The following is an 18,524-nucleotide window of genomic DNA, read 5'->3' as shown; positions in this document are numbered from 1 at the left end:
ATAACTCTTCGTATTCCCTGTTTTTCTTTACGTCTTTCTGATATGTGTGATTTGAAAGTTGGACAGTAGCCTAGATCACATCCCTCCTGCAGATTTGTTCACAGTGGTTATTTTGCATTAGTTAGCAGGGGAGCAGATGGCTGCTACTAGTGAGCTCATGAGGAAGTCAGCACTTTTTTGAACTTTCATGTTGTAGGTGTCTGTGCTGGAGCAGGGCCTTCTTCAACCAGTCACCTCGCCATGGGAATATCCCCTCTAAGATATTAATGGTCGCCCTTGCCGAGCCGACCACCTCAGCATGCCCACTGGGACGCAGAATAGCAAATGCCACACCTTTCAAAGCCTTGCTTCTTAATGACACTACACTGACATTGTGGCACCTTCGAAAACTACCTGAATAACATATATCAACCGCTTAGTCAACTAAAACACCCGTGTAGTAGTAATTTGACACACTGCCCTCTAAATATTTGTTATTATTAGTAAGATATATTGCTGCTCATGAAATGCATCCTTTATCATAGGTTAAAGGTCCGAACGCCAGATGTCTTACGGCACAGCATGTAGGAAAAAAAATGCAAGACATACACAGTATGTCGAGATAGTGACAAACGCATGCCAACACAATTGCAAAGAGGTAAAGTAAGTCCATATTGGATACACTTCCCAGAGCACGGAAAGTATGAAAGAGAGGACAACATCTTGTATCATCTATCTTCCTTAAATGCTGAAGCCGTGACAAAGTGGATGGAGAAATTATGATAAATGATAAGACGTATTTAGTCAATATCTGTAATTCTCTTTCTTCACTCTGCTGTGTTTTTATCCTCACATTGTTTAGTTGAAAAGACACCCGGTCATTTAAATAGCACTTTGAAGGCCAGATTGTGATCAAATTGAAATGGGCATTGTACATGTTAATATCAATATCTCCATCTAGGAGATAGATTGTCAAGGTGCCTTTTTGTGAATTTGTATCTTATTTACACTGTGAGAGAACCATATCTGGATGCCACACACTGTAGGTGTTTTTTTTTTTACCTGGCTTTCCCAGAAAACACAACTCTAGACTATCAGCATAACAAGCATTTTTTTTGTGTATGTGTTCTGTTATTTGACCACATCATGAACTCAGTTTGAGAATGAGAAAATGTTTTTCAATTAAAAAAAAATTATATTGCACATATATTAACTAATTTAACACAAAGAAACACTATCAACATACCAAAAGATGCGTTCACTTACAGCGGAAAATAAAACTTCACCATCCTTAACCAGCCATAAACAGAAACTGATATCGTAAAACCTTGGCTTCATAAACATGATCTGCTATCACATATTGGGTGGTTTTCCCCTCCAGATGTATTGTTTTTAGATTTGAGTACATACTGACAAGTTTCAGTGTTAACTTTGGGTTAATGTCATAAAATTATCCTATAACTGATTATGAGGAAGGGTTCAGGGATCAGATTCTGTGTCTGCATTTTTTGATCTGATTCTTCACATGTGATTTATTAGACACCACAGATTGGATTCTGAGGAAATTAAGTAATGATGTGTACCAGCAGTTTCGTAATTCAATCGTTTATTAGGAGAAGTAATTTAAGACATCCAAGGTTCCAGAAGTAAATAAAATGGATCCTTGTTTCTGCACAAAATTAGGCATCTGGATGTTGGAGCACTTCTGAGGCTTTGATGGACTTGATACTTTCTGAGTTAAATCATCACAACAAAAGCTTTGAAACCACATTGGAAAAAAAATGTTCCCAAGGAGCATTGCAGAAAGAGACATCCCATTACCAAGTTTAGAATTCCTTTTCTTGTGCCACTAATGGCAGACTGAAGACAGAGAATATGCATTGTTCAGTCCTGTTAATACATTCAGCAGTTTAAATCAATTACCTTTCACATTCTGGGTCAATTGTTGATTATTTTTTACAACCTTTTGAAACCTTTTTGTGTTTTTTCAGGAAAGCTCTAATGGCAAATATGTTAACACTGTAATGTAGGAATTGTATGTCGAGAACATTAGTACTTATGGCATTATAACAGAATACCAAATGATTAATCTTGTTATTCATGTTAAGTAAAAGAAAAGTTGAAGACCTATCAAATTAAAAAACACACAAAAAGCAAGATGAGAGCCCCTTAAAACAGCCACATGGGTAAGATCAAAACATTGAAGTAAAATCCTGAACACTAGTGCAAAGACAAAACTGATGGGTCAGGAGAAAGATTTTTAAGTCTGTCCTCAAGAAAAGCCAGTGAAGTTTGAAAAGGATGGGGGCAATATGTTGGTGGTTCCACTGTCTTAGCAGCAGAGAACTCTTTAGAAACCTTAGAAACAAGTCTTATTTCTTGTGATTCCAAAAACAAGAGCATAGCAGTAGTCCAGCACTTTCCAGTCCCTTTGCAAAGAACTTCAAGCTTTGTTTTTTTTTTTTAAATAAGTTTTTTTTTCCCCCTGAATACAATAGTGTATGCAAACACCTGCAGCTGGATTTACGCTACTTTCCCAAAAACTGTCACCTTACTTGCAAATTAGCTTAAAGAAATCTTGTTTGAAAAGAATATTGTGCCTGACTCTGAAAACCTTCATATAATCTTGAATAAACAATGTAAGCTAAAATACACTTCTTTTTACAGCAGATATTTTGACATGTCATAGCAAGCACAACACAGCACAGCACAGGTGTAATTAATACTATTAACAATGGCTGCATACCATTTGGTTTAGCCAGTTCCAGGGCTCTGGCTTCCTACATGCTGGCTCACTGCTGGCATTGTTAATGTTAGTTACACCTGTGCATCTCTTGCAATGACAAATCAGTCAAAACGTCTGTGCCTCCTACACAAAATGTAAACTGTTAACTTGTGACCACTGGTGTAATGACACTGGAAAGTGGCCCCATCTAGCCAGTAAGAGGACGTGCTCTAAGCTGGCAATGAATTGAGTGAGATGTGTGTCAGTATGAGCAGCCCAGGGAACTGAGAACATGACAGGAAGATGAGTGAAAAGTACTATGCAACACAACACAACATCCCCTCCAAGGAGAAAGTGGCTGATAATGTGTAATGTCTTGTTACACTGCACACACCCAACCCAACTATTCAGAATCCACACAGAATATCAATTTCCTACACTAGATGAAAAACATCTAATTACATGACCGAAGGATGACTGAAGGATGCAGTAATGGAATGAATGGTGTCGCTGAGAAACACCTTGTTACATACAGTTTCCTGGATGCCATCAGTCATACTGCAGTGGAGAAATACTGCAGCAACAGGTAGCCGACTGTACTGTCAATAGACCTCAAACCTCTCTGTGTGCTTTAACACACAAATCCAGAGAATCCAAAAGGCAAAGGACGGGGACAAGAGAAAAGGACAAGGGAATCATACTGCCCAAAAAATGTTTGCAGAGTCGATATTGAACACCGTTGTTGAGGTTACTATTTATCTCATGCCAGCCAAGTTGGCACGCACATCTGGCGCTGGGTACTTAGTGCAATTATTTATGATTTCCTCCAAGATTTAAAAGCTCTTCGCCCGGCCTTGTAATGCAGTAACTGATTGCACTGCTAATGTAATTAAGGGGAGATTATGATGTCCACGTGGCACACCAGATGGTGGCATTCACAGCGATGGGGGAAGGCACAACTGGCACACCACTGCACAAGGGCAGTGAGGCGCAGTCAGTCGGAGCAGTCCAGACTCCCCACCAGACGGAGGAAAGTATATGTGTGTATGCATGTGTGTGTGTGACGTGCATGCACGGATGCATGAGAGTGTATGGGTGTGTGTTTGATGATAAGTTGAGCTATAAAGTGTAAGCTGGTATGAGATGAGATAAAATACCATGGAAGAAGCCAGACTGACCATCTCTAGATGCGTGAAATAGACATGCACTCTCAAAAATGTAGCATATAGGTCAAACAAAGGTCTTTTGATCTTGGGAGGTTAATTATTAAGGAACCTATTCTTCTTTTGAGTGCGATTTTATTTTTTTTTACTAAAAATGTGATGAATTACGGAATGATTCAGACAGTTCCTTCATTTTCAACTTATGCAATTCACTGCTTTAGCCAAGAAAACAGATGGCATAAATGGAAAATTAAATCACATTTGGCAAAGCCATCATGTTTCAGGAGATTTTTCAGCCGAGGCAACAATGAGACTAGACCAAACTGACCTTTAATTAGGAAAAAAAAAGCATGATAGTGTAAAGCATTGCAAGGCTGTATCCTATGGGGGCACTAAGGGTAGGCTTCTTAAAGCATGTTATTATAAGCTATTCAGGAGACACAGGGTTTTTTTTATGTGTAGACAGAAAAGAGAGGAGGAGGGGGTGAGGGTCATATATGAAATGAGACCTGCAGATTTCTACACAGCCCATAATGGGTTCATACGGGTGACGGGGACATTGGGGCGCAGTAGATTTCCCAAGTTGAGATAGGGATATTATTACTCTCGGGGTGGCAACACAGAAATCTCCATCTTCAGTCCCCAGACTAGTGTCAGCAAATTACAAAACACAGTGAATGACCTTTACACACAAAAAGAAAACCTTTGCTGTTTTTTTTTTTATCATTTGGGTGCAAAGTCATTCACTGAGGTATAATTTTGGCCCAGGAGCTCTTCTGTCATCCACTGATTACCTCTCACAACTATACAACATTGTTAAGATTTACCAGAATATGCGTATGATATTTTGTGCATGTTAGGATGTTCCGGTGTTTATGGGGTCGACTTTAACTGAGATACCTCATAAAGTGTTCATGAAACAAAGCGTGAACAAAGAAATCACAGTTTTAATGAACCTTTTCAAAATGCCAGCTGTAATGCTATGCATCCTACGTTGGTTGCTCCCCCACAGAAACCTGCCACGGCCATCATTCATCTTACCCCGCAATCCTCAGCATGTGATGTGCCGCACATTAAAACACTGTAATAACTGATGGCTTTCACAGTTAGCATGTGTTGCTGATATCTCCAGACTCTCAACGAGTGTTTCATCACCTATTCCATAATTAGACCATTACTTTAGCAGGTGTATCTCTTCTCAGCCGGATGTGTTTTTTTTTTTTTTTTTTTTCCGCTGACACCTTAGATTTTATCATATCGACTTTAGCACCGCCACAAATTCTACATAAAATTAGTATGCCTGTGTCAGGAGGTTGTCAACACCTTGATGTGAAAGCATGTGTTTGTAGGTTGTGTGTGTCTGAGCTTGGTTGTGTGATGGTGAGGAGGGTGGGTGTTAAGCCTACAGTAGCTGACGAAGTAAATTAAAAAACAACAACAACAAAAACTTCTGCTGTATACATTTCTCTGCTAGAATTATTGTCTTTGATATTGACAAATGCTGCAAACTTATTGCTATGGTACACAATCTTAAGAGCACAGCAGGTTGGGATAGTTATTCTATCATCCATTAATTTTCCGTTTTGATGACCATCACTTTCTCATTGGCATACATACAGTACACATGGAGGCTGAAGAAATGCCCCTTTGAGCTATTGCAGGAAATTTAAATCCAGTTAGTCAAAAATAATAACAGAAGTAAGAGAGTCTATAGTTTCCCTATGCTTACCACACCAGCACTGTCAATTTAAATACTGAAAAGTTTAGTAGGTAAGCAGTGAGGCCTACACTTTTACAATTTCAGTTACTACTACTTAAAGGAATGGTTCAACATTTTGGCCACAAGTTTGATGAGAAGATTGGAAACAGTGAGACAGTTAGCCTGGCTCTGTCTGTCTGTGACAAAACCTGCCTCCCAGCACCGCAAAAGCACACCAATAATTTTGCTTGACATCAACAGGTAGCGTGGAGGTGGTGAAAGATCTGGTCGCATGAGACTGTCCTCTGAATGTCTTCCCTCCAACTATAGAATCATTTAGGACTTGCAATTTTTTTAAAAAATGGGAAAACTGATCACGTCATGAGCAGCCATGTAAGTATATAAATATATAAATACATTTCACTGTGTGTGGCCCCAATGAAGATACCCCTCCAGCATATGGCACCATGTTACAAAATAGAGCAACAAGTCTTTGATTTGAATAAATTAGGATAATAGTTGCAAAATGAAATCATTTATTTGACTGGTATGATGGGGGGTAGAAATGATCAACTTAGCGATGGGAAAGCATCTGTCACCCCTCTGTTTTTAGGACAGTGTACAAAGAGGCTTTTAAGTTTTGTACTCTGGGAGATGTACAACCTAATGTTACAGCTAAGTTAATACATTGCTCTTTATCTTACTTTTATTTGATTATAGTAATGACATGTGATGATTAGAGAGACAACTGACTGTCAGAAGGCGTGACCGGTAGATAGATCCATGTAATGATATACTTAGTGATGCACATCCTTAATTTAGTTACCATGGCCAAATTAGATCTTAAAAGTTATTGCAAAAAGAAATACACCCACGAGTCAATGTGGCATTGTTGGCCCTGGCCTTTATTCTCTACTTATACACTACTCACACTGACAAAGTAAACTGCTTACCATTTATATAGCTTTCTGATGGTGCTTTCATATTCTGTTCTCATTTGTAGAATTAAATCCATTGCTTCTGTGTAACTCATGATAGCTACAGTATAAATAATAAAATAGTTTTTAAAAAGAAACTACACTGAGTAAGTTTCAGACTAGGCCCTCAGTTAGGTTAAATTAAATTTACTTACCAAAAGAAATTGTGCATGGCAGCTTACAACATACAGAGCACTACAGTAACATACTGTAGGCCTATTTTCTATTAAACTAGGGAGGAAGTGAGGGCTGAAAAATATCACACAATTAAAAGCTATACACGCTGATAAATAAGCAGAAATTGAAAATGGCTATATTTGTTGTTGTAATTATAAAAAAATAATTTAAAAAATGGAGAGGGACTTTGGTTGTTTTGGTTAATCATTTACTATCAGTCATACCCGGAAGCATTACCTTCCGCCAGGTTGGCGGGGCGAAGTCCGAAGTCGAACAGGTGACAGCAGTCAGGAGACCGACACGTTTCAACCAGGTAAATAAAACCAAACGACGCCTACTGTGGATTTTAGTTTCACTTACCTACGGTTGAGACAATTTCTGGTGGGTTTAGGCTATATTTATCTGCCAGGTGGTTACACAACAGATGCACAGTTGTAGCTACAGTAGCTAACAGTTCACCAGGAGTCCTCATGTGGACCTCCGTAAGACTTGTATCACAGTCATTAAGTCAACTTACCTGAAACCAAGAGGTTTTCTGATCAACTTCACAAAGGTTTGCTAACATTTAAGTGTAGAAAAAATGGGAGATGGTGTTTGAACTACCATACGAAGCATAAATGATACCATTTTAAGCTAAGATCCACAAAATCCTGAGTAGCGTTAGTTAAAAGAATGAGAAAGGAACAAATGAGGAACTAACGGCTCATTAATTAATGAATAACTAAGTTTCTAAATGAATGAATAAAGAGAACAGAGAGACTATGCCAATAAACTAGTATAAATTTTTAGTCTGCTGTCAGACCACTCTTTCATGTTTAGCTCTTATTTTATATTAGCACCGTATCAGCTGCTAAAGCTTTCAGCTAACTTACCATAATACATTATGTAGCCACACTAGATGGTAGCTAGCTTCCTAGCTAACTGATAGAAACATATTGTGACAAGGTATATATATAATAATACAATGATATATATTGATAATATAGATTGATTATTCACAGGTAACATGTTAACTCCTCGCTTTTACCAACTTGCATTTATTCCACCTTTTCAACACTGAGGCGATGGCTGCTGCTAACATTTGAAATGAGACAGACTCAATATTATTATTCCCACATACAAATTTTGTAACCGTTAATTAACTTATAATAAGTAATACAATACAAATCTCACAGATAGTATCATACACATGCATATCATACAAATATAAATACTTAACATATATCACAATATCATCATTAACATTCTGTTTTATACAGTAGGCTAACATACCTTCACTGCTTTATGGTTAGAACTTTAAGTTCAATACAGTCACCATAAGAGTGATCAGAAGAACGTTTAGTCGATTAATAGATTAGCTGATAGACAGAAAATTAATTGGCAACTGTTTTGTGAATTGAATATTCATTTTAATAATTTTTAAAGCAAAAATCCCAAATATTTGCTGGTAGCATCTTCTGATGATTGAATGCTTTTCTTTGTCATAGAATTTCTTTGGATTTTGGATTGTTGGTCAGACAAAACAAGACATTTGAAGACAGTACCATGGACCTTTACTTTGTCATTTTTCACTATTTTATAGATTAAATAATTAATCCATAAAATAATTAGCAGTTTAATTGATAACAAAAATAACTGTTAGTTGCAGCCCTGGTCACCATAGACCATTCAACTATTCAATATCAGTTTCAGTTTTCAGGTATATAGCCTATACCATGTAGGAACACTCTGAGGTTTTCTTTGGGAGACGGAAATAAGTTTGGATGGATTTTTCTTTGGTCTGCCTTGATGAGTCTCTCAGCCTTGATGTCGTGCTAGAAAACAAAGCTCATTTTGAACAAATTAATGTTACAAAGAGATCCTTCATTCTATTAGCTAATTTGCTATCCTGTTTCATTTGAATAAGTACAGCTATCTAACATTTGTTAAAGAGACAGCTGTTTCTGGAGTAAACCCCCTAATTTGATCAGCTTAATTGCAATAGATTTTGTAAACATCAAGATTGAATGCAGTAACTTTGTCAGTTAGTACAAGAATGCTTTAAACCTAATCTAATAAAATTGCATAGGGAACCTTTGCAAAGCCACTTACCCTGTAAAAGGCTTGCATACCCATTAGGCAAAAATTCCCTTAGACAGGAATAGATAGCAATTGATTGGGACTTCCTTGAAAATATGTGATCACTCCCTCTAATTTGTGATTTGGTGAAGTCATTGGGTGGTCTCCAAATGCTGTTTTGTCATTGGTTTCACTTGTCATTTTATCCTGGATTAGAAGGCCACTTTTTCTTCTGGATCCTAATAAGCCTCATCAAGAAGTCAATACTGTAGTGTTCTGGTCATTTCAGCCATGAAAAACCCCCTGTCCATTCTCCATGTAATGACCCCTAAGGACGAAATCCTCAATGTGTTTCCGTAGCTGCATTTTTGTATATTTGTATATTCAAAGTCAGATTTAAATCAATGTATTTTTTTAATTGACCTGTATGTCCCAAAGTACAAGAATGTTTTTGTACCACATTGTTTTCAACATTTACATGCATTATTAGCAAATCTTGCATTGATTCTCATAATGGATCTGAAATTCCTTCTCAGAAGTGAAAAAACTGTGGATCAGTGTAGTAAGAGAACTCTGGTGAAATGCCAGAAGCGTGCTGAGGCTCTTCTGCTTTTCTAACAGAGCTTCGACATGTCTGAAGTAAGCGACCAGCTGCCTACAGAGCCCATCTCTGCAGTTGGAGTAATCACTTCACTCAGCAAGGCTCCTGATGGCTACTATGTTGTGAGTACTAATTTTGAACTGTAGGAGACTATTCGTCATGAAACACATAGGATGGTTTAGTAGGATTGGATCGTGCATATATATATATATATTATTTTTTTAATCTCCTTTACTGTAAAAGCCATGGGTGAATTTTTTTTTTAAAAAAGAAAGAGAAACAATAATTTACTCTTGTGAGGCTCCTCCATAAAACTTAAAATGTTTTTTCCAGCATTATTACAGGGACAAAATCTAAAATGTCAATCAGTGACTTCTAATGCATTCATTTCTGTAAGGTTTTTGTGTTTTCTCTCCGCTGTCGGTTGTACACATAATTGTTGTAACTGGCGTACAGTATAACACACTGCTATGATGTTGGCAGCCTTCCAAGGTGTTGGTGATTTATTTTTTCTTTTGTTAGAGCTGTTAGATGACTTATTCATAAAGTTTACTTTGATGATTAGGAGGATTCCCTTCCTGACATTGTTATCTTGCCACCAGTATCACTGACACACCAGAGGCAGAGGTTTAATGATGGTTCGTTTATGCCACACAGAATAATTTTAAGTTTGTCCCTGTGTTTTCGTTATATCCAAGTATACCGGAAAAAAACATCAAAAATAATAGGAACGTGTAAAGATGTAAAGTAGCGCAGGATCCGCTGGTTTGTGTTAACTTTTTTCTTTGTGAAGGAAGAGTTTAAAAAGAGAAGAGTATGCGAGTTTAACAAAGCACAAAACAAGCTTAAGGGCAGATCCCTCTTCCTCTCTCTCTCTTCCTATCTAGTCTTCTTGTTGTTGCTTTCACCCTACGCCCCCAAACCCTCCCTCTTCCCCCAGTTTTTATCTCTTCCTGCTCCACCCTACACACCCAGCTTGTTCTAATGTCTGGCAGATGATGGTGGGTTGGCATCTGAACGAAGCCACTGGCAGGGAAACTGCATACACACCACACGGTAGTGACAAACAGAGAGAAACCCCGTCAGACTTCCTCCTCAGCTGCTCCACTGCGCCAGCATGTTAATGTTGATGTGCAACTATTGTGCATGAACCGGAGGCCTAAAAGCTATAGTCTCTGACTATACATTGCACTAGTTTGCAACTGTAATAGATGCTCAGTATACGGTAATATTTTTTGTTAACCATCAGGTAGTACACCTGGGTGGTATTCCAGAAAGTGGGTTTAGTGAAAACTCTGAGTTTGCTATCCCTGAGAGGAGGGAAACTCTGAGTTTTCAGTTCCAGAAAGAGAGATAACTTAAACTCGAGGTCAGTTTCCATGGTAACTGGCTCTGTGAACCTAACCTGCTTGCTGGCAGGTTTTCTTTAACAAACCCTGAGTTTCTCTTTGTATGCTCCCTCTGACAGAGCCAGACAACCTCTTCATTCATTCAGTCCATATCAAAGCGTTTATTAGTGGAGGTTTACTGTCTGGCTGGACATTAGTTTGTTATTCAAGGACTATTTAAAGTTACCACTTCTATGCACATCAGTCATTTCTTTGAACAGCAGTTTTTGCTCTCACACTCAAATATTACACAGCGTGAATTCAGCCTGAGCTCAGAATAAAACCTCTGCATGTCCTTCTGTTATAACACTGACTGCACACAAGACAATGAAATCTTTATTGCACATAATCTGTGATCTCTCTTTAAATTGATAAAATTGATTTGACACTTTATACATGTAGGATCAATGAATAATTATCTCTATCACTCATGATGTGATTGGTCATACTGATGGAACATCATTCCTATAATATTGGAGATTATATGTTAATATTTCTGAGTGAGCAGGATCGAGCAGCATCACCGAATGTTGTTGAGCCAAGATATAAATAGATCATAAAATCTACCGTATTCTAACCTTGATGCCTTTTCAAATGCAAATCACCAAACACATTATTACTGGATTGTGAGCTTACAGTCCTGTCTCTATGTCTTTGATCTATATATTTTTTAAATCTTTAAGTATATTTTTCATCTTCAGTTGCTGCCTCCGGTGTTTTGCCCCCATAAGATTAAATATATTTAAAATATAATGTAGCTACAGCCCGATACACAGTCAGATTCCACTTTATCATCCATTAAGGAAATGTAAGTCTGGTAAATGATGAATAAATGGACAACACTGAATAAAACATTATTGTGTTAACTTATTGACACTTTTCCTGCTCCGACTCTCTACGTCTACAGGATCAAAATGAAGGCTCTGCCTTTAATTTACCTGTTACCATGGTGAATCGTGGTATTGGAACTCCATTGGTGATGGCTTTTGTCATTCACTATGCATGCACTTAACTCAGAGTGAACATACTCAGAGTTGATTGAACCGACTGATCAGCTGTTCTGGAGCCGTTCATCAGCTCAGAGTTCAGGTTAGACTCAGAGTTTGTTGAACCTACTTTCTGGAATACCACCCTTCTGTCAGACATTTGGAAGTAGTTTGGACTCACAGCTTAATTCAGAGAAAGGAACACCAGGAAACTATTACTGCAGTCAAGTGCAAGAATGAAACGTCTATTTGATATCACCTTGTGTCATTAGATACATCAGTTTATGTTTGTTTTTGGATCATCATTTGGATTATGAACTCTGACTGCCACAAGAAATAAGATGGGGCATAGTGGAAACTAGCCCCAGTCTCATGTATTGGCAAGCTTACATTTGGGTCTCAGAGCTAACTCATCAGTTTCTTTCAACGATAATTAACCAACAATGTTTGAAAAACCCAGAACGTCATTTGAAAACAATTACTACTGTTCTGACGGTATTTTCTGAATTCTCAAAGACCCTTCCAAACATCTGGATTTTACACAATACTGAACAATTTTAGATGCAATCAACAGCATTTAAACCCAACTGCTTATTATGGTGATTTTTTATGGTTATGGTATTATGGTGATTATGGTGAGCCACTAGTGGTGGCTGTAGGGATGCCAATGTCAGCTGGTTGGTCCACCACTTCGGTCCAGACTGAAGTATCTTAACAGCTTGATGCCAAAGTGATCCCCTGAGTTCTCCTCTAGTGTCACTGTGAGGTTGACACTTTTGGTTTTTAGTGAAATGTCTCACTATCGGATGGATTGCCAGGAAATTTGGTACAGATATTCATGGTGCCAAGAGGATAAATCCACATAACTTTACAGATCCTCTGTCTTTTCATTTTGCACCAGCAGTGGGTCAAAGTTTTCACTTATTCAGCAAAATATTTCAACATCTACTGAAGAAAATGAATTGGCACAAAACTTTGTACAAACAGGATGGATTGCTTTGAAACTTGGTACAGAAAATAATGTTCCCCTCAGGATGAATTGTAATAGATTTGCACTGGCAAAACTAATAAAATACCCATCAGCCTCATCTGTATGTTGTGTTTAGTTCTAATTAGCAAATGTCAGCATGCTAACACACTAAACTAAAATGATGAACACATTAAACATTATACCTGATAAACATCAACAATTTAACATCGTCATTGTGAGTACATGCTGACGTTAGCATTTAGCTCAGAGCACCACTGCCTCCTGCCACCAGTGTCTAATTACAGCCTCACAAAGCTGCTAGCATAGCTGTAGACTGTTAGTCTTGTATGTGAACGTATCATTGCTTCCCGTCTGTCATGTTTGTCCCTGTTAGGATATGCTGGAATATATTCATGGGAAAGCAAAGTTGCACTTCAGATATTGAATCTTACATAGTGTCATTTTTAGTGATACATTTCAATCCGTGTTAGCTTCCTTTTGTAAAAATAAATAGATAAAATGAAAAAGCATGTTCTTCAAGGTAATTAAATATCAAAATCATACCTGTGAATAAAAAAAGTCAAGTACAAGTCAGCCTCTAAGATAACATTCAAGGCTTTTCAGACGCTGAAGCTCTATTTCAAATGCATTTGTCCCATCTTCAAGAACATCTTTTGAACATCAGTATGTGGTCTTTCATCTGTAGACTTGAAATACAAACAAAAATATCAACACTTCACATCAGCGTACTAATGCAGTGCTGAGAAGGGGAAGTCTCAGGATATTACACTGTATTGATTTTTTTTTCCCTTTCATACAAGACTTCTTTTCAAATTCCTCCTTAATACTGACTGCTTACCATACTTACCATACTTTTTATACAGCAGATCAAAGGGCTGATTAACTCTTTTGCTCTCTGATACGATGCGCTCACATCTCTGAACTTGAGCAGGTTGTTCCAACACAAGAGTGCACAGGCCCAGATCAAACACTGTTCCACTGGGATCAGGAGGTTTGCTGAAGCACCAGCAGCCACCCAATATCAAACACCACGAGCACACTCACACACATTTACACTCTGTGCAAAGGGTTGCAAAAGGGATATGTGTGCATTTCAGATTCACCTGAGCGTTTGACATGTTACCCTCATAAACTCATTACAGAAATCTAAGTGTATTTGAAGAAACATAGTACTAGCTTCAGATTGACTTAGGGTTTAGAAATCCAAGCTGCACTTTTTTTTTCTTTTTGAGGAATCATTTGTGCTTTAAACTATTCACTCTTTTTGTGAATAGCTAAAAGAGTTTGAAGAGAAGATAGGCACCACCCTCATGTCTGTGCATTACCGTAAGTATGAGGCTAGGGCCAGATGGTGATTAGCTTATCTTAGCATAAATACTGGAGGCAGGAGGACACTAGCTAGCCTAGCTTTGTCTAAAGTTAAAAAAAAAAAAAACAACCAGCACCTCTAAAGCTCCCTAATTAACTTGTATTCGTACACAAACAGAAATTTGAAAAAGACAATTTGTGGTATTATGAGAAGTGACTTAATGTAACAATTAAATGGCAAAGAGCCGGGAGCAGTCACTTCCCAGAGTACTGACTCATCAGCTATAGGTTGCTGGGCAACCAGCAGAAGTGCTGCACAGAGGTAAAGGGCGGATAAACTGTTGTTTGTCAAGACAACATGTCACCACTTACAGTAAGTCCTTCTAAAACCATAAATTCGGAGAAAGTCAAACTAGCTGTTTCACCCCACTTTAAGGTTTTCATTGCTAAGCTAAGATGAGAGTCAGTCTTCTCATATAACTGTCAGCAAGAAAACCAACAAGCTTATTTCCCAAAAGGTCGAGTTATTACTTTAAATCAAAGAGTGTTTTCTAAGTTTCACAACTGCAGTTTTTAATATATAGTCAGGAGTCAGTTTGTCTATTTTCAGTTGAGAGATAAGATCTAAAACAGTTTCCTCCTTTAAGTTTTTCTTGTCTTTGAACAGACCGGTTTCCTCTCTTATGTATTCCCCAGGTGGTTTCACTCTCCAGAGATTCTTGATTGTATGCCTTTATATCCTTTTATTTACAGCCGAGCGTCTCAGTGCATCACACTAACTCGCTGTCACTGTCTGTCTTCCTTCATAGGAATATTCAACCCCCCAAAGTGTCTCATAGGTGGGCTTTCAGATCACTGTAAGCGTAAGATTTTAGGAAGTGGCGGTTGAATCTGTCATTTCGTTTCAAATCAAATGATTGCAATATCAGAGCTGCGACATCTCTTATCAGACATGCAGCACTTCATTGATTGAGTTCTGTGTAATAACGAAGCCGTACGGTGGCGGATTCGAAAGTATTAGAGAAGAGCCACTGCAACTTAACGCATGCCTTTCCCGCCGTGGCTCAGCAGTCGGCGTTTCACATTCAAGCTGCGTCGCATCCTTGCTGCCGGCGGCTGTGGCAGGATGATGCCTGAGGTGCCTCCTAGGAGGACCGTGCCCTCGTTACTCCTCAACTTGACTTTGGGTTTCACAAAGCGAGCCCTTTGTTTACGCTGACAGGATGCGCTGGCTACTGACCTGGAAAAAGTGGCCAAGACGGGTTGTCTTGTAAGGAAGAGGGAGGCTGGTGATGTATAGGCTCCTTCTGGGACCTTTCATGGAACTGCTGTTGGAGACGCCCCGCAATCCCTCTCTCTCTGCTCATCTTGTGCTTTTTTTCTCTCTCTCTCTCTCTCTCTCTCTCTCTCATCCCGCTATCTATCTCTGCTCCCCACTCTAGTCTCCGCTCTCATCCCATCTAGTCAGTGGTGGTTTTGCATGAATCTCCCCATGCCATGTTTCCCCCACCCAGCCACCGGGGTCATTCATCATTATTGTCAAGGGGGTAATGTGTGTGGGTGGGTGCAGAGATCTATGACTTCTTCATTTGAATGAACCTCATTAGATTGACTCTTCTTTGTAAAGGATCCCTTTAGAAAATAACTCTGGCAGTTATTTAGGTGATTCTCACATGATAGCCAATGGAACATGACGTTTCAGCCAAGCATATTTGCTCGAACGATGGAGGAGTCTCTGTGATGCAGTCTGCAGGTTCTATTTTGCTTTATCATTCTGCCCTGCACACCTACATTTACATAGCAATGTAGTGTAGGACCTTGAGCTTGACTTGTAGTGCCCAAATGCTGTCAATATGATGCAATCTATTTTTTTTTTTACCGACTCCACTGATCATTTACAACTCCGAATGAGCCTATTGTACAAGGACACGCTGCTTAGGTGCTTGAATTTAGACTTATTTAGGCGCACACAAATTGAAATTGCTTTAAATCCTCAGTAATTTATTCTTAGAAGACCTGTCTCGTTAAATAATAGAAGGGTGTAGAGCAGTGAAAGTATTCAAGGTGCATGTGCATCGTTCTCAGTTTACCTGTGTCTCACTCAGGGGATACTACAGAAGGTTTTTAAAAAGATACATTCCACATTCACCCCAAATATAATCCCTGCTTTCCCATAGAAGCACACTGAAGTTTGGTTTCCTTATTAGAGCAGATCGTTGTCAGGGCATCTTTAATCAGCCTGGTCCCGAGGGATGATATTTTTAGCCACCTTTTTTGGAGGCTAAGACTCCTTTACCCACACAGAGCACTAATGAGATGGAGCGCTAGTGTAGGCAAGCGTTAATTAAGGCTAGTATGCAAGGGAAGAGGCAAAAGCAACACGCTCATGGCATACATACATTAACTTTATCCCACCTCCTGCATTTTTTTTTTTTTCTCTCCTTGTTTTTTTTTTTTTTTTCCTTCTTTTTTTCACGTAGGTTGCACAAACAACAGATGGCTCTGATGCCGACCTGTGGAAGGACGGCTTATTCAAATCCAAGGTCACTCGCTACCTCTGTTTCAACAGAAAAACTGTAAGTGTGAATGTAAACTTCTCACTTTCCCTATGCATTCTGCACTAAAACCTCATCTGCAGCTCCTTTTTTTTTTTGTTTGCAAGCGGTTATTAGCTCGGTTTCCTGCCGCCGGAATATATTTATGCACTTTGCACTTTGATCAGTGAAAGTCTCATTTAAAAAGGCCAGTGTTGGCAGTGCAGTTTTGAACTTTTACATATAATGGATTTGCATGCATATTCCAGTTGAATAATACCTCAGTGAGATATTTTTCATGTTGTAGGTCCTCCTGAGGATATTATTTATGGTTATTCATGAAATAACAATGAGCTGTATTTTAACTATTCCTAATTATTCAATCAACAGCGTCCCTGTAGAGAAAATGGTTACTAAATAGTGATTCTTGAAAGGTGATGCACATATAATTGTGAATATAAAAGTATAATCATTTTCAAAGTAAGAAATGACACCACAATAGACACTTTCATTAGAGTTGAGCTATATATAGAGCTCTCAATCTGAGCTCTTATATGAGGGAAATGATCTTTGATTGGTTCACATATTGCTGTTGGGTCATTTTGGACTGTGCCTGCTGCCTGTAGCCTCTACAGTTGATGTGTTGCTGCATGGCTGTCAGCTGCTCTATGGCCATAAATACACCTGCTGTCTAAACTTAGCGCACGCAGGTTGCTATTGGCTGTCTATTAATGAGTTCTTCTTGGTTGCAGGAAGATAATGCAGACAGCATTGTAAACAAAACCTGCATTTTTGTTATTATTTTGCATCAGCTCAATTTTTAGGACTTAATCAAGTCTCCTCTTTACAGTATGTCCTCTAAAAGCCAGACAACTTGGCAGCCTCATGCCTGAGCTCAATCTGGTCCTTAGTTTAGTATATAGCATACAAATAGCCTTCCACTAGTTCCTGTATATTATCTTAAAATGTGTGTCCACATTGTTTTGAAGACTTTGACACAAATAAAACATGACGGAGCCATCAACAAAGGCTATTTTGTCTGCCAGTCAATGGAGCTCCCACTGTAATTGTCTATGACAAAAACAGATTCTGTAAAATTAGCCCCTGAATTATGTGGGGGGAAGTAAATAGTTTGTGATTTATCATACTCTAGGTTGGAGGTAGAAAGCCCCTTTTGTCAGGTCCTGATGGAAAAAATCTCCCCAGCAAAAGGGGAAAACACTAAAAAAGGTTCCATGCATAGTAATAACATTCATCCATATTCCTCCTTAAGTCAGTATAAAAACTATGAATAAAAAATGTCTTTAATGGTAATGACTGTCGGGCAACTGTAGCAGTGGAATCCAGCCTTTCGGACGCATCAAGTCACGCCTGGCTCGCCCCACTCTCTACTGCCGCTGTGTATTATTGCAATTTATTATGGCAAAAAATGAAAATGTAATGGGAGGCAGGGAAGAGTCATGCTTGAAAATGTCAACTACACAGTCCCTGATTGTTTTTAACCAGTCCCATTCTGTTGATCAGACTGCCTCCTCTGTCTCCCATCTTCCCACAGCTTCTCGCCAAAAGGTTGAGAATGATTACAAGTTCACAGATGCATTCTCTCATTGAAAAAAAAAAAAAAAAAGCTATTAGAGAGTAATTACTTCAGCTATTTTGTCAACCCTTCCCTTTAGAGACTTCCCGAGCTTTTAGTAAATCATCGACTCTATTATCTCTACATTTTCTTTTCCGGAGCCCACCAAAAAAAAAAAAAAAGACTAACCTTTTCTTTATCTTGCTCTCTGTCCTTTTTTGAAAGTTGAATTTGCATACATGACTTTAAATATTCCGCCTTGTCTTTTAGGGGCCCGACGTGGTAGTGGACATGAAGCTGACTGACATTAAGGACACGTTGCCAGAGGGCTTCGCACCTGTGCAAGAAACAATGGACACAAG

At 38.7% G+C, this 18,524-nt stretch overlaps 1 protein-coding gene across 4 annotated transcripts in view; it reads left to right on the top strand.

Annotated features, from left to right (window-relative positions):
- The first annotated feature begins 6,951 nt into the window (after window positions 1–6,951).
- Window positions 6,952–18,524, top strand: part of mvb12bb (multivesicular body subunit 12Bb) — a 33,406-nt gene continuing 21,833 nt past the window's right edge. The window contains exons 1-4 of one of the 4 annotated variants that reach the window (XM_044366752.1): window positions 6,952–7,033; window positions 9,400–9,501; window positions 16,533–16,628; window positions 18,433–18,523. In XM_044366752.1, the coding sequence (XP_044222687.1) occupies window positions 9,409–9,501; window positions 16,533–16,628; window positions 18,433–18,523 (280 nt within the window). In that variant the 5' untranslated portion in view covers window positions 6,952–7,033; window positions 9,400–9,408. Of the gene's footprint in view, window positions 7,034–7,170; window positions 7,274–9,399; window positions 9,502–16,532; window positions 16,629–18,432; window position 18,524 lie in introns of those variants that run through there. The other 3 variants (XM_044366760.1, XM_044366744.1, XM_044366769.1) reach the window with 3 other exon arrangements.

The sequence above is a fragment of the Thunnus albacares genome, chromosome 2 (assembly GCF_914725855.1).
Source record: "Thunnus albacares chromosome 2, fThuAlb1.1, whole genome shotgun sequence".
NCBI lineage: Eukaryota > Metazoa > Chordata > Actinopteri > Scombriformes > Scombridae > Thunnus > Thunnus albacares.
Note: the sequence above shows the minus strand (reverse complement) of the source record. Positions and strands in the feature narration are given on the sequence as shown.